Source organism: Magnolia sinica, chromosome 3 (genome assembly GCF_029962835.1).
Source record: "Magnolia sinica isolate HGM2019 chromosome 3, MsV1, whole genome shotgun sequence".
NCBI classification, from domain to species: Eukaryota; Viridiplantae; Streptophyta; class Magnoliopsida; order Magnoliales; family Magnoliaceae; genus Magnolia; species Magnolia sinica.
Window position 1 is genome coordinate 33,004,267 of NC_080575.1, and position 16,765 is coordinate 33,021,031.

The 16,765-nt window shown below is 38.9% G+C and overlaps 1 protein-coding gene across 1 annotated transcript in view; it reads left to right on the forward strand.

Annotated features, from left to right (window-relative positions):
• Positions 1–7,788: 7,788 nt before the first annotated feature.
• Positions 7,789–16,765, forward strand: part of LOC131239794 (uncharacterized) — a 38,743-nt gene continuing 29,766 nt past the window's right edge. Inside the window, exons 1-2 of the mRNA XM_058237660.1 lie at positions 7,789–7,958; positions 9,290–9,313. Coding sequence (XP_058093643.1) covers positions 7,954–7,958; positions 9,290–9,313 — 29 coding nt within the window. The 5' untranslated portion in view covers positions 7,789–7,953. The remainder of the gene's footprint in view (positions 7,959–9,289; positions 9,314–16,765) is intronic.

Below are 16,765 nucleotides of genomic sequence, written 5' to 3' on the forward strand. Positions count from 1 at the left end.
ATCCGCATCACTAAAATCATACCAATAGATTGTGTAGACACCTCACCCAGGGTTGACAAGCTGATCAGAGTAGTGTAGGAACCCTTTGGAACTTCAAATCCTAGTCAAAGTTCAAGTCCAATCCAAGCCTAGTTTAAACACAAGCCTAGGTTCATTAGCATTTAAGATCGTAATAAAGGCAAAACTAAGTTAACCAAATGGGAAATACAACCCCACAAGGGGTCCTTACAAAAAATGGGACTCATTCACAAGGCAAGCGGCACATCGTCGCCTGCCATGTGGATCCCCACGATATTTTATTATAGGTTAGGTGGGGTGATGACAAAGAAAGCATGCATTGAGCAACTTGTCAAGTCGGAATGACCCATTTGCCTTAATTTCCCCCCAAAATTACACCCCTTTCTACCCGATCCAACCACCCACATTGCACCACGTGGCACTCCCATTCTAGCAGTCAACCCTAACCCTTAGAGCCCTTTTTACCCTTAAAATATCAAGAAATAACTAAAATACCACTCAAAATCCCTATAAATACCCATTTTAATTCACTTATCACATCACTCACATTACTAACAATGCTTTAACGAAGAGAAGAGTGAAGAAAGGAAAGTGGGATATAGCCAATCCATCCACTAAGGAGATGGAGAGTGTAAGAGAAGAAGCCCTTCTAGCCTAAATCAAGTCATAATCTTAGCCACCAAGCTGTCGAAAGGCTGATCTAATACACTCAAGAAACCCCTATGGCAAATTCATTCACCCAGTCATCCATCTCTAATCAACTCTATTTATACTTGCATTAACATTGTACATCATCATTTTTACTCTAAACCCACCTACTCATGTAGTTGGTCTAAGTGTATACTTTATGGTTTGCCGATATACCAGATCTTGCCCATCAAAAACTTGGATTGACTAGCCTTTAATCACTTCTTTAAGGGGTGAGTCCAAGTAGATCTTTTTGACCTGGCCCATCACTTGCAGTAGGCACCATATCGCTACACCGCTTCCACACACATTTACATCATCTGTGCACAATAACTTATTTAATCCTTGAGATTTTTTCTTGTCTTATGAAGTAAAGGCTACACTTGTACGGGTAAAGATGGTGCCTAACACCTTCTCTCTTATCACCGTGGTCCTTTACTCTGAATTTTTGGTCGTAGATTATAAGTTATTTTAATATAGGGAATCTCCCTCTATTCATTCTCTTAAAGTTTTTACAGGATTTAGCCGACTGTGAAAATTTGAGTAATTGGCTGGTGGCGACTCTAAATCAAATATATAACACCTAAATCCACAAATACACACGAAAACCCAAAAAAGGCACTCGTGACATGATCCGCCTATGATCCAACATCCATAGAATGATTCGAATTATCTAAACATTGGGCATTCAAATGGACGGTTAAAAAGGCATTGGTGAGTCGCTCGTTGTGATCCTTACGTGTAACGCTTTGAATATTAGCACTCGAATACAGAGACCCCGGCCTGAGTTCCTGGGTGTGAACTAAATGAAAATGCATGTGTGACCTCGTTCAGATTCATAATCATTTCACACATGAGTAATTTGAGTAGCGCAATTTAAATTAGCAGATCCAAATCGAGGTAAATATAACAAAATTTAATAAATATAGGGCCAACAGATAAAGTACAATTAAAAAGTGGTGTCTTCCCAAATGTGGATTATACAGGCTACAATATACATATCCAAGACGATTAAAGTGTAGAGTTTTTGGTTTACGCCTAATCCTCTAAAACATAACGGCAGTGGCACAAATTGATCTAAGCCTACCCGTCTAAGGTCTCACTAGTACCTGCATCAATAATAGTATTTGGTTGGTGTTTTAAAATACCATCCGAGGTGAGAGTGAGTAGCTGGCTTAGTGGTTCCATTAGTTCTAAGTTATACATGTTATCGACTCAATCAACACAGTTGATGATAAATAATAAATCAAACATTTTCTAAATACTCTTATTAAATGCACAAATAAAATTATGGAATGATGCATGTGCCTTACAATCCAACACTCCCTCACAAGCGACTTCAATAATTATTTCGTAAATGCCACCGCTCCCCCACAAGTGACTCCAACGCTAAATCGCAACCTATCCTAGGGTGTGCATGATTAGCCAAGTGATTATTAATTTCAATTTATACAGTAGATTGGCGAAGCTAGAATATCAATGTTATATCATGAGTTCTTATTTGGATCATATGGCTCGTTGCAGTACGTAGCGACTCCTCACCAGTGTCCATTGATCCAAATTTAGGTATCACCCATTTATCTCATAAATCAACGATTCTAAAGATACGACATGATAACTAAAAGTATGAAGAACAACTCAGTATAGGTCATCACCCAAACACCGAGTATGATCACTCAATTATGAGGTGCGAGCTTATCACGTAAAACCAAATCACCACGAAAGAAAATATCTCGTCACCCAATTCCATTTACGCCCAGTTCGTTCTAATGGTACTCTGACATGTAACTATCGGCCGAGTAATTTGACAGGAGCCGTTCGAACAATATTCTATTACCTCTATCAGTGCTTAATGGTCATTATGGGGAGGCTCGTCACCCCAGCATATACCGACAGCTCGGACATAGTGTCCCGTACGACCATGCTCGGCTTATAAGTGTTAATGGGATTGTATCACACTAACGGTTATGAATGGACTCATCTACTAGGGATGTGGTACCTTATATTCAATTTTTTCATGTCATACATTGTGAACATACATGATCAGTCGATTATTAGACTAGTTTGATTGACCTGAGAGAATCTTAGCGCAACCGGCATTGGGTACAAGCATCACGTGTAGTCGAACTACTGTCGGTTGTCCATGTTTAACCCGTGTCGATCAAACAAGCTTAAGGTGGCCGACCTAACTCGGGTTACCCCTTAGTTCAGGCAATTTACCAACTGACCCAACATCGTTAGCAATTCTAAATATCACTAAAGCCTAACAATTCGTTAGGCAATCATGATAATATTTCATGAGAAGCCTAAATTTAATAACACAACCACTCAAGCATTTCATCGAACATATAAGCGTTAATAACATAACACAAATGCATATACATTTCATCAAGCATCAATAATACAACACAATCATATAGGCATTTCGTCGAACATGTAAGCATTAATAGAACAACACGTACAATCACTTAGGCATTTTATAAAAAATGTGAACATCCATAACTAAGCAATAACACATGTTGCGATCAAATCGAGATGTGAATATGTTAGCATACGCCAACCTATCTACAAACAATAAAATCATTAACTAAGACTATTATGGGTCGATAAATGGCAACCTAGGAATAATGATCTGCACCTTGTGACGATCCACTTGACTTACGATGCTCGTAGGGTTAGGGTATTAGGGAAATATCGTTGAAAGACCTAAACAAGCATACAAGCTTGTGAGATTAGGGATAAACACCCATTGAAGCCCTAAATTACAAGTGAGATTCAACACTTATTTTCAATCATCGCCGGAAAAAGCTCCAACGTTGGCTCTTGTTATGGTAAGGTGACTAGAGAGGGAATGAGAGGGTGAAGGTGCACCAACACTCACACCCTAAAGCTCTCTCTCTTCTCTTTTCTTTTCTTTCTCTTCTCCATTTCCTCATTTTTCTCTTGTTAAAATTCGTATGTGATGAGGGGATGCCTAAATAAAGGCCTTATATAGTGCCGAAAGTGATGCAAATGGCCTCAATGACCATTTATTCAATTTATTAACCCTAGAGGGGATTGTTTTCAACTAATAGGATCCAATAAAAGGCATATGGGTCAATCTAAGATATGGGATATGTGTCCTATAAGGGATCTATGTTTGGACATAAACATATTATGATCGAGCGTACCGATTGACTAGGAAGGCCCTAATTTAGATCGACGGTCATTGATGATCAATCGGGGTCGTGGCTATACGGATATATGTGAGAAAATGTCTTTAGTTGGTACCTCAATTTTAACCATAAATCGACGGTTTAGAAGTTACAACTTCGCGAAAGAGCAAATGTGATAGTTTCACTTAAATTATAAGTTTTCACCTAAGGCATTCACACATCTCATGCACTTGGCTTGCGGGTCCAAGTTGAGTAATTTGAGATGCGACCTCGGCTTGATGTCCCGCAATGAATGTCAAGCCTACTAAGAATAACGTCTTTTTATAGTCTTGAGTTTAGTGGCCTACTAACAAGCGGTATCAAGTTTATTTAGGTAATTAGGGCATTTATGTAATGAATTAGACAGTGAGATTTCTTGTGCGCGATGATTAGGGTGTGGATTAACTAAGTTTATAGTGTGACATATTCGTAATTAGCGAAAAAAGGTGATTCGGTCCTAATCACTATAAATCGTTAGTTCTTAAGCTATAGTAGTAACTGTGTTGATTAAGTTTATTAATTAAGATCTGAGCCTTAGTTGTCTCGGCTTTAGGTAGGTTTTTATTTAGTTACGGTTGTCTCGATTAATCAGTGATAGATCGACTAGATTTGGGCCCTGGATAAAGAAATCACGCGGCTAGACTCAATGTTTAAGTGACGGGGTTGATTTGTTGGCTTTCCAAGGTTGATTAACTGGATTTGTGCAGCTTTACTGGTATCACCCACGTATAGGCTTGCCTCGAGCATTAAGGGTCAGTCAGTGACAATATGAGCTAATTATATTAAAAAATTTTCAAGAGTTTTTGGAAATCCTAAATAGTGAAAATTCTGGACGTTACATTACGTTTGTGGCCTTCTTGAGGCTCAAAAATTTCTTATTTTTATCCAAAGTATATATTTTAATGAACTTATTACAATCATTCTGTCTAATATACCATATGTACACTAATTTGAAATACTATAGTTGATTTAGTTTATCAAATTTAAATTATTGTGAATATACTAAAGAATTCAAATGCATTCCAATTAAAAGCATCCGAATACAAGTTCTAGATTCTAATGCATTTCAATTATAGGCTACTAAACATAACTTAGGATTCAGAATCTCCTCTATTCCAATGTAATTGTAATTTGGATTCCAACGCATTCCAATAACAAGCTCCTAAATGGGACTTAAGGTGTTGTCTGGCATTGCGGAATCAGGAATTTTTTAGTTTTTAGATATTTGGTAGCTAGTAACTGGAGGGATTTGGATTTATGAGGAGTCCAAATCCTCCCGAGGAAATCTTTTTTTGAAGTCACACTTCAAAGTTCTAATTTCAAATCCACTTGATTCCATATGGACTAAAATCCACTCATTCCACCAGAGTTCAATTGACTTGTCAAATGAGGCACAAATGTTAGCCCGTCACGTTTTTGATACTCATAAGAGTTAACTTGTTTTAAGCCTACATTTTACCCGTAGAAAATCAACACAAGTTGCATGTGAGCCACGCCATTAAAATTCTAACATTTTGTGGGTAAAATATTAACTATTAGTGATATTTTATCAGTGAGACAATCAGGCTGACATTACCCACAATTTAAGGACATGTTTGGGCAATGGGATTAGAACGGATTAGGTGGGATGGGATTCATATGGTCGTGTGCCAATTCCACTCCATATTTGGGAAGAATGGAAAAGCTTGGAAGTAGATTAGATGGAATTGCATTGGGTCCCGTGCCAATTTCACTCAATGTTAGCAAGTTGTGTAGGTCCCACCATGATGTGTGGGCTACATCCACACCGTCCACCCATTTTTTGAGATTATTTTAGAGCATGGGCCAAAAAATCAGGTAAATCTAAAGCTCAAGTGGGCCCCACCATAGAAAGCAACGGGGATTGAATACTTACCATTGAAAACTTCTTTGGGGCCACATAAGTTTTGGATCTACCTCATTTTTAGGCCATGCCATAAATGAGGTTACAAAACAAATGAACGGTTTAGATACAACATGTGTGTTATTCTCAGTAATTTCAAATGATGGTAGGTATATCTATTCAATGTACCACCATATTACCAACAAATCATGACATTAATTTTATCCCATGGCAATGGGGACAATCCCTGCTATGGGTAATAATTATGTTTTTTGAATCCCATCCCACCTAATCCCTTCTAATCCCACTGCCTAAACACGCCCTAAAGTTCTTAAGAACATTTAAACTTCAAGTGTGGTACTATATCCTTGAAGTAATCAAGATTCCCTATCTAAGAAAATCAATTGCATGGGCAAAAAAGTCCTTGGACCCAAAGGGGCTCACACTATTGTTGCTCGTGAATTAGCTAAGTCAAAAACAGGGCTCGAACTGCGCTATAGCCGATTCTTGAAAATTATTGATTTTTGGTCCATCGCACCCTCACTGTGGATCCCGATGATGATTGAATCGGATCTTGAGCGCATAGTCCACTTCAGCACGTGGGGAGGGAATGAGGTTCGCATGGCAGACTCTCTTACTTTCCGTCGGAGAAATGCTATTGCGATCTGTGAGGAAAGATTTGAAAGGTGCACGGGGCACACGTGCCATGTGTCACACTCTTCTAAGATCCGGGCAACCTAACTGGTGGAGCTCAACACGCACTTACCCTTTCCTAAAGAGCGGATTGTGTTTAAACTCCGATGTTATAATAAGCCATCCCATTAGGGATCCTGTGGGGCCCGACTGTTTATCCACGATGTCCATCCATTTTCTCAAATCATTTTAACATGTGAGCCCAATAATGAGTTAAATCCAATGCTAAGGTGGACCACAGAGACGACTCATGCATTTAATGCATCTTGCAGTTAATGCAACAGAGCTCATTATTTGGTGTGGTCCACTTGAGTGTTGGATCAGCTCCGTTTTTAGCTTCGTACTTTAAAATGATATGATAAAATGGATGGATGGCTCGGATAAACAGATACATCACGGTTGGCAAGACAGGAGCTCTGGTCAAACGGCTTCTTGGCCGACCAGGATTCGTACGCAATCCGCTTCTCTTTCCTAAACCAAGCCGTTTTACTAGAAATCGTACTGAGTTACTCAGTACGCTCTTATCGTACCGAGTAAACTTTGTTGGGCCCACCGTAAATGTATCTGGTCCATCCATGCTGTCCATCCGTTTTTCCATCTTATTTTAGGGGTTGAGACCAAAATTCAAGCATACCTAAAGATCAAGTGGACCATACCATTGGAAACAGTTGGAATAATGACTTTCACCGTTGAAACCTTTCTAGGGCCCACAGTGATGTTTATTTCTCATCCAATCTGTTTATAAGATCACACGGATATGGATGAAGGGAAAACACAAATACAAGCTTGATCCAAAACTTCAGTGGCCCCCAAAAAATTTTCAACGGTATATGTTCAATTCACTCTGTTTCCTATGGTGTGGTTCAGTTGAGGCTTGGATATACTTAATTTTTAGGCTCAAGCGTTAAAATTATCTGTTAAAATGGATGGACAGAGTGGATAAAATACATAAATCACAGTGGACCCCACAGGGTTTACTCAGTACGCTTAGCTTACTCATCGCATGTATTAATCAAGGACCAATGTTTATTCTCCTTCTAACCGTTCATTCTCCTCATGCGAGTGTAGCCCAAATAAAGAGTAGATCAGCCTCATTTGTGACCTAGAGTATCTCAACGATCAAACCCACCTAGCGAATGGTCCAGATCTCACATTATCCAGAAAAGGGAACACGTGTCACGCGATTCACCCTTCAACCTCCCATCCGCGAATCGCGTCATCATGGAAAACCCGTGAGTAGTGGGCCCCTCATTCGAGTTAAAATGCTCGATCCTTTCCGTTCATCTATCCTTGACTTCCTTTTTGGGTCCCCCCACGAGTCACTCCCAACCTTGCAACGCAAAAGAGGAGAGAGAGAGAGAGGAGGGCCTTTTTTCCTCCTATTCTATTGTCTTAAAAACACAATCTCTTGACAAAAATCAAACCCTCCGAAGGCCTGCCCTCTCTCTTCTCCTCTCAACGCAACTGCCTTCTCTCCTCGATTTCTCTCCGTCTTGGTTTATGAGGTAAATTTCACCCATCCGACTTTTTCCTTCTCTCTTACTTCTTATGGATTTCTGTATATGGGAGTCCTCTGACCCCGATATGCTCTTCTGTTTGCAAGCTTCATCACAAGATTAGGTTTTTCTATGTTGTTGTTGTTATTGGGGTTTCTTCTTTTGCAAATTAAAGATCCGTTTCCTTGTCCTTCGCTAATTTCTTCTGGATCTGGGGCTTTCTTTTATCATTTTCCTTTTTCTATTGTGATTTGGTTTTCTTGAGGAATCTTTCTTTCTTTTTTACTGTGTGTAGCAATTATTTGGTGGTACTTGAAATCTAACATGGGTTTTCTTGCTTCTTCTTCTTCTTCTTCTTCTTCTTCTGTGGTTTTGGATTTTAGCTGAAAAGTTGTGTATGTGTGTTTTGTTTATGGGCTGGGAGTTTGGATTGGATGCATGTTTGGATTTTCAGATAGTTTCTGATTTATGTGGATCTATTCTTTTATCTGCCTTTTCTTTTTCACTCTATCCTCAATTCTTTGGATTGTTTGTCTCAGTTGTAGTTTGTATTTGTAAGGGGATGTTTGGATGCTTGTAAATTTTTTAGTTGGAAAATTTACACCCATAAATAGTTTCACAGGTAAACTTTTTTACATTCTGTCATGTTTGGCTGTACAGTGTTTACAGGTATACATTTTTCTGTTTTTGGTTAACTTTTATTGTGTTTACAACGTCAAAAGTGGGTATTGACACCAAATAGGGCTTGGAGCAGTAAATCCTGTGAAAATCTTCAAACCTCATAAGAAGGGCTTTATTTTTTTGGGACTACAGGGGACCATCAATGGCACAGATGATGGATACATTGGGCGTCTTGCACCCATCACTCTGGGACCCAAACACAAGCTGGAAGGTTTTTAATGGTGGCCGTCCCTTCCCAACTGTTCCCTGTCATGTGGCCCACCCGATGAATCAATTGGCCTGTTCTTTGGCCTAGGAGTACCAAGAGACACTCATGATAGATGGATTGGATGTACCGTACACATCATGGTGGGCCAGAGGAGACCATGTGTGTATCAATCGTCATGCTTTACTCTGTATAATGTCTTTTTAGGTGTAATTCCTTTACCTATAATCTGAAACACTACGTTTTTGCCTGGAAAAAGAAATATATGGTGTTTACCTGTAAAATGTTTACAACTTGTAAATGCTTCACACCCAAATTTTATGGTCCAAACATTACTTGTAAAACCCTTTACCCTTTACATCCAAAGGATTTTATAGGCATCCAAATGACCCTTGAGTTTTCAACATATATTGACACTTGATTCTTATTCCGTTTCATTTTTGGTCTTTTCCAGCTCGAAGGAGAAACCCACTCTCGGGTACGTTGTTTGATTTCCTCTCTTTATTTGATTCCATCTTCTTGTTATTTTCTCTTTCTGTACGGATGTATCTTCTTCTCGAAATGTGCAAACAATCGACGGAATATTTCTCTTATTGTTTATGGCGTGGTTCAAAATACAGCATATCATATTTGTGGATGGGTGATACAATAAAGATTACATTCTAATTTATTGTCATAAAATGAGCTTTATATCTATACTATTGGCTGCCTGTTTTGCTTCAATGAGCATTTCTTTCTTTGTTTTTTTTTTTTTTTAAATTTTTTTTAAATTTTTTTATTTACTCCTACTAGAGCGAAATGCCTTGGAATTTCAACCTATCAGTGTTCTGGTTCCAAAAGGTTTCCAAGAAGATGCACAGCCTTTTCTTTTTAAATGTGAAGAAAATGGCAGGGGTTGTTGGGGCCGTGCTTGGTCATAATAACAAAGGTGCATGGAACAAAGTTATTATTCATGCTTTACGTGGACATGAGCTTTTGAGTTCAGGATTTTCTTGTCATGCCAGGGTTTTTACTTATCATAATTCATAAGCTTACCATAGTCAGCATATGAGCTATGATCATTCATATCTTTTTCCTGATCAGCAACCCTTACTCTTGTCTATTTAAGAATTGTCGTCAACATTCATTCCCATGTTGTTTGCTTCATATTAAGCTCTTTATATTGCTGAAGTTATTTTTGGACTCTTGGAATTTACATCCCAAGGCCTTTCCCTGTGAATGTGTTAGTCTCATTGAATCATAATTTCTCATGTTTCCTGATATTCATTGTCTTGGAAGAACAAGACATGAGATCAGTGTTTGTGCATGTGTATTAGAGAGAGAGAGAGAGAGAGAGAGAGAGAGAGAGAGAGAGAGAGAGAGAGAGAGTATGATGATAAGGACTCATAACAAAGATTTGCTTTGGCCTCCAGCCAAATATTTGTGATGATTAGCCAATGGAATCAATGTGATAATTAGGGGTCGGTTCTCAGTAAGCAACTCAACAAACTAAACATTAAAATTCCTAGAAAGGGATTGACCTTGAGCAACTAAGCTGGACTCGAGGTATTCAATAATAGTATGACCATTGTCATTACCGTTACAATACCGGTTGTTACAACCAAATTTTTTATATTATCATTATTAGTTTTTTAAAATTGCAATGGCTGTTATGGGCTATATTTTTCGTAATTGCCGTTATTGCTAGTGTTGTCATGTGTGGCCGCATATGCACATATACATATGCAAATTGCATATACGATCACATATGTGGCATATGTGAAAAATGCGATCGCATATGCAATGTATGCGATTGCATATTGGCCATGGCACATTAAATTATTTTATTTAAATTTTTTGCAAAAAAATAACATTTTGCCTATAAAAAGGCTCCAAATCTCCTCCATTTGCAATATTCACACTCCAAAACTGATGCAGGACAATTAACCACTTCTCGAAAAACTCGAACTAATAGAGCATGACCTTTTAATCCCTTTATCACATAGCCCAGGCCCCACATTGCATGGGTTAGGACCCTGGCCGAACCCTCCTTGTGGGCCCCACATTAAATGGGCCCCACCTTACACGAGCCACCCGCCTCACACAGGTCGCCCACCCCGAGTGTGTCCCCGCATACCACAGGCAACCTCACTCGAGCCCGGTATGAAAATGCCATTGCATTAATCACCCCTGGTGAGGAGTCTCGAACACGAGACATCCCGCTCTGATACCAATTTGATGCTGGACAATTAACTGCTTGCTCTAAAAGCTCAAACTGATAAAGCATGGCGAATTAATCCCTTTATCTCATAGCCTAGGCCCCACATCGCATGGGTACTGCCTTACACAAGACATCGGCCTCACACAGGTGGGGCCTGCCTCACACGGGCTGCTCACCCCGAGTGTGTCCCTGCATCCCACAGGCAAATCTACTCGAGCCCGGGGTGAAAATGCCCCTGCATTAAAAACTCTCTTATCCTCTTCTTCTCTTACATTTCTTAATTACAAGTGGTCTTAATTTCTCTCTCTCTCTCTCTCTCTTGTATTTCCTACTTCCAAGTGATCTCTCTCTCTCTCTCTCCCCTACATTGCCTCTCTCTTGGAAGTTGGAGGATCAAGATTCAAGCACTTTTAAGTTTCAAGGAAGATAGCTTGTTGATTTTCTACAATAATAAATAAATAGCTTACTGATTTTGTTGTTACTTCATGTTAACTATATTGTTGAATGTTGATTACTCGATGTTTAATTCATTGTTTAATTAAAATTTTCTCTCTCAAATGTATTTTAAATATGTAAAATTAGTTATCTATTAAATTAGAAAAGTTCCCCTTAGTTTCTTATATTGTTTTTACCTTTTTTTTTTTTTTGAAAATTTCCCTATTATACATATATATTTTAATTTTTGAAAAAAAATATGTGGTCACATGTGCGATTGTGTGACCGCATAGGCATTTTTGATCGCACATGATTGCATATCCGATTTGACAACATTGGTTATTGCCCTATAATGAGTAATGGTCCCCACCATTTTCGCTTTGTAAGCTTTTTTGGATACCTTGGCATGACTAGGCATGATTAGTGTTTAAATTATCGGCGATATTATCAAATTATCGCTGATAATATCGGTGTCGAGACCTCAATTTTTGTTTCTCTACAAAATATTGACGAAATATCGGCAAAATTTTCAATATTGTCGATAATTTGGATTCTCACTAAGAATATCAACTGTAGCCTTGCGTAAATACGTAAAAACCAGAAAGAAGTAAAAAAAAAGCTTTGATTTCTGTAATACCTGGTTGATCAGAACTCGAAAGAAGAGAATTTGGCATCAATCGATAGCTCTCGTCTTCGATAGAGTTAAGACAAATCTCAAAATTTCCCTCTTCTTTTGATTGGAAGATCGATGTCGCAAGATGGATAATTTCGGTGAAAAATTTGGGATTTTGGGAGATTTCTTCCTGATTTGTGTTGGATTTAAGGTTTTGAAACTCTCAGTCGAAAACCCCCCTTTCTGAGATGGGAGAGTTTTCAGTGCAAGCGAAATCCCCCTTTCGAAAATCTCTCTTTCTTCGGCGAAATTCCCTCCCTCGCCAACCCTTTTTTTTAAAGCTTTGAAGGGTGGAAGCGGATTGCGTACTAATATACTCAGTACGCCTTATCGTATTGAGTAAACTCTCTTGGGCCCACCTTGAATGTATGCGGTTTATCCATGCCGTTCATCTGTTTTTCCAACTCATTTTAGGGGTTAAGCCCAAAATTGAAGCATATCCAAAGCTCCAGTGGACTACCCCACAGGATACAAAGGCAAGGATGAAGGGATAACACAAATATCAGCTTGATTCAAAATTTATGTGGCCCCTAAGAAGTTTTAATGGTAGGCGTTCAATTCACACTGTTTCCTGTGGTGTGGTCCACCTAAGCTTCTGATATGCTTAACGCTTGGTGTGTTTCCATATAATTTCCTTCTAGAAAGGATGGATGGTTTGGATAAGATATCAAAATCATAGTGGTCCTCTCAAAATTTACTCAGTACGCTCTTAGATACTCAGTATGCAATCCGTTTCCTTATTAAGGGAAGTGGATTAGGTGTTACGCGGGTGACACTTACTAAAGTGTTACCCTTGAGGTGTGGGACCGACCTTGATGCGTTTTTTTGTATATCCACACTATCCATTAGTTTTTACGGATCATTTTATGAACCGATGTGAAATCTTAAGTAGATCCAAATCTAAAGGCCCCTAAGAAGTTTTCAATGGTAGACGTTTAATACTCATTGCCTTCTATGGTATGGTCCACTTGAGATTCAAATCTAACTCATTTTTTTGGCCAATGCCCGAAAATGATTTTGTGAAATGAATGGATGGTGTGGATATAACACTTTCATCATGGTGGGGCTCACAAAACTTAGTGACGTCAACACATAAAGGAGGTCGATGGTGTGGCACACCACGCAATCCGTCTCCGATTTTGGTGCGCGACATGGGTGCGAGCCCGAAACCAATGATGTGGGTAGGACCCTTACCGTAGGTCCCACCTCGATGGATGCTTTGTATATCCATGCCGTCCATCTATTTTTCTAGATTAAATTAGGGTGTGGTCCCAAAAATGAAGCAAATATAAATTTCATGTAGACCACACCACAAAAAACAGTGGTTATTGGCCATTAAAAGCATTCTGTCTGCCACAAAAGTTTTGGATCAATCAGATGTTTGTTTTTCTTTCATCCAGGTCTGTTTGACCTTATCAATAGGTTGGATGGTTAACAAACATTACGGTAGACCCTAGGAAGTTTTTAATGGTGGACGTTCAACGACCACTGTTTGCTGTGGTATGGTCCACTTGAAAATTTTTCTTCTTCATTTTTGGGACCATGCCCTAATTTAAGTTGGAAAAACAGATGGACGACATGGATATACAATGGATGCATCAAGGTGGGCCCGATGGTTAGGGTCCCAACCACATCGCGAGTTCCGGGGTGGCACCCAAGTCGCACTCTCGATTTTGAGGGATTTTGGGGGCGTGACTTTAGTGGATCCGTTGATCCATTGAGGCGGATGGAATACTTGACCATGGGGCCCACTGTGATGTACGTGCCTTATATTCACTTCGTCCATATGTTTTGAAAACTCATTTTAGGGTATGCTTCCAAAAATAAGCAGATCCAAATCGCAGGTGGACCATAATACGGGAAACAATGGTAATAGACCAATAGAACTTCTCATGAGCCACAAAAGTTTTGGATTAAGCTGATATTTGTGTGGTTTCTTCATCCGGGTCTTTGTGACCTTATGAATAGATTGGATGGCAAATAAACATTCCGGTGGACCCCATGAAACTTTCAATGGTGGGGATTTAATCATGACTGTTTGTTTCCTGTGGTATGGTCCAACTAAGATTTGGGTCTTGTTCATTTTTCGGATCATGCTCTAAAAGGAGCCATCAAATCTGATGGACAGTGAGGATATAAGGCACATACATAACAGTGGGCCCCACAGTTATGTAATGCATTCTTTTTGTATTTTTTTTTTTTTTAAATTCTTAAATATGCAAATATGTGTATTTAGGCATGTTTTGAAGTTTCACTGAAAAATTCCACCGTTTTCCCTATGTTTCCCACTTTTTTTTTTCGCGAATTTATGGTTATCGGCAATAATGATATTATATCTTTATCTCTGGCCAGCAAAACTTGTAGCGACATCGATAACTCGAACACTGAGCATGACTAGGCATTTTCTATCAACACCAAACGAATTGTGTTGGAAATGGAGGAATAAACCTCAACATAAGAAAATGGTGCAACTCGGTTATCGAGTTAATGAGATCTCGACACCTAAATAGCAAAGAAATGGACAAGAGTATGCCCACAAGAATGGTTTTGTAGAGAGGGAGAAATAACTTTATTGATATTGAAATTCTTCTTACAATACTTGAGGAAAACTCATACTTGGAAAATTTTGGAATGCCTACCTCCTATTCCATCCCCCTTTTTATAGACCCTAAATAAATCTTCAATGAGAATCACTCCAACTAAAAGATTGAATTAGCTATGACACCAACTTTTCTTGGTCTACAGGACTGCATAATCTAATGTTGTGACTCATGAGCAAACTGTTTCTTGTTAGCATCATAACCATCATTTGATTCTCACTGAAGAAGGTCAATGGATCTCCTTTTTGACAACACCAATACCCATGTGGGAAGCATTACACAACCACGAACACTTGGAAGTGGGAAGTCTGAGATTGGGACTTCTGTGATTTTTGTTTTGATCTTCTTGAAGGTCACTGTTGTTGCTTTGGTCCGTTTAAACGAATCATCCGCCATACATTCTGCAGTGGGTGCCATAATGGTGCAAAACTCTCGTGAAAACTGCTGACTTCATGTATGCCTGTTGGATTCGGCCAATAAAATATTTCTTGTCTCTTTCTAGGGTCTAGATTCACACCCTAGGTGACATGCCAAATCTTATGAAATCACATGACAACTCATACAAGTGCATTTCTTCTAGTTAATGAAGAAATACTTTTTCTTTCTATAGAATTCTCATGGCCTGTTTAAGATGATTTAAATGACTGTAGATGAGGATTTTGTCAAAGTTGACAGTAACAAACGTACCTATAGGAGCCTTAGGATCGGTGTCCTTATACATGAAGATGCAGGAAGCGTTGGTTAGTCTAGAAGGCATGACTAACTACACAATAGGCCCTCTCTCTTGATGACAATCTTCCATTCGTCTCCTGGACGGATCCTTATCTAATGATTACCTACTCTTCAGATTGATCTTCATGAGGGTCGCATTCATCATCATGTCTAGTTTATCTTTGAGAAGGGGGATTGGGGACCGGTATTTAACTGCTATTTTGTTGATCCATTTGTCATCTTTCTTGGGCATTAGAAGAGTTGGAATTGCACACGAGGAGCTGGCCATGCCCGAAGGCATTACCTTAGCTGCAAGGAGGTGCTGATTGTGGGATAGTGTTGGAGTGAAGTTGCAACAAGGTAGTGGAAACAGATGATACTGTTTATTGAGATGGGATTATTGACTAATTTTTTGCATACTAATGTATTAAGCTTTCTCTACTCGCTATTGGATTAATTGGTCTCTGCATCACCAGTTGCTGCTTAGTTACCCACCCAACATGGTCTTCCCCTATATCACAAACCTCTCTCTGGAGGGAAAAATGAGTTTCACTCTATGGTCCCACCCTGTCCAATGCTTACCATTGTTTAAATATCTCCTTCTGATTAGTTGAGTTCTGGTGGTTTGCTGGAAGGATGGAGCAGGCTGTCCGTGTATCCGTTCATATCCTTGATCTCCAAGATTGAATGGTCTAAACCAGTGTTTTGAATAGCGTCCGTAGTGTAGTGTAGCTATGGCATTGTAGCGTTAGCAAATAGCGTAAATCTCCTTTAGTGTGCGCTACAAGGGTAATAGCGTATGCATAGTATATGTAGCATAGGTGTAGCACATGTAGCGTCATAGTGTACGCATAGCGTATGTAGTGTACTCTCTCTCTCTCTCTCTCTCTTTTTTTTAAAATAAAAAAAATTTAAATGATAATTGTATCTTGTACTTAATACTCTCAACCTGTGTAATTTAATTTCTTTTCATACTTGTGACTTGCGGTTTCAATTAGACATTATTAATTAAAGTGGTTTGCTTAGAAAGTTGTTGATGTGATAATGATTTGATTTGGTTTATATGTGGATTGGCTTTTGACAAGTGATAATTAATAACTTATTTGAACATACTTATACCTGAAAAAATAAATAATCTTTTAGGCGCGCACACACACACACACACATATATATTCTTACTATTTATCATATTTTTTCCATTTGTAAATTAAAAATAAGAAGTATTATGTAGCTTATGCTACACGCTACGCTACTTACGCTACACGCTATAGAGGGCTGAATGCAACGCAACACGCTACTGCTATATGAAAC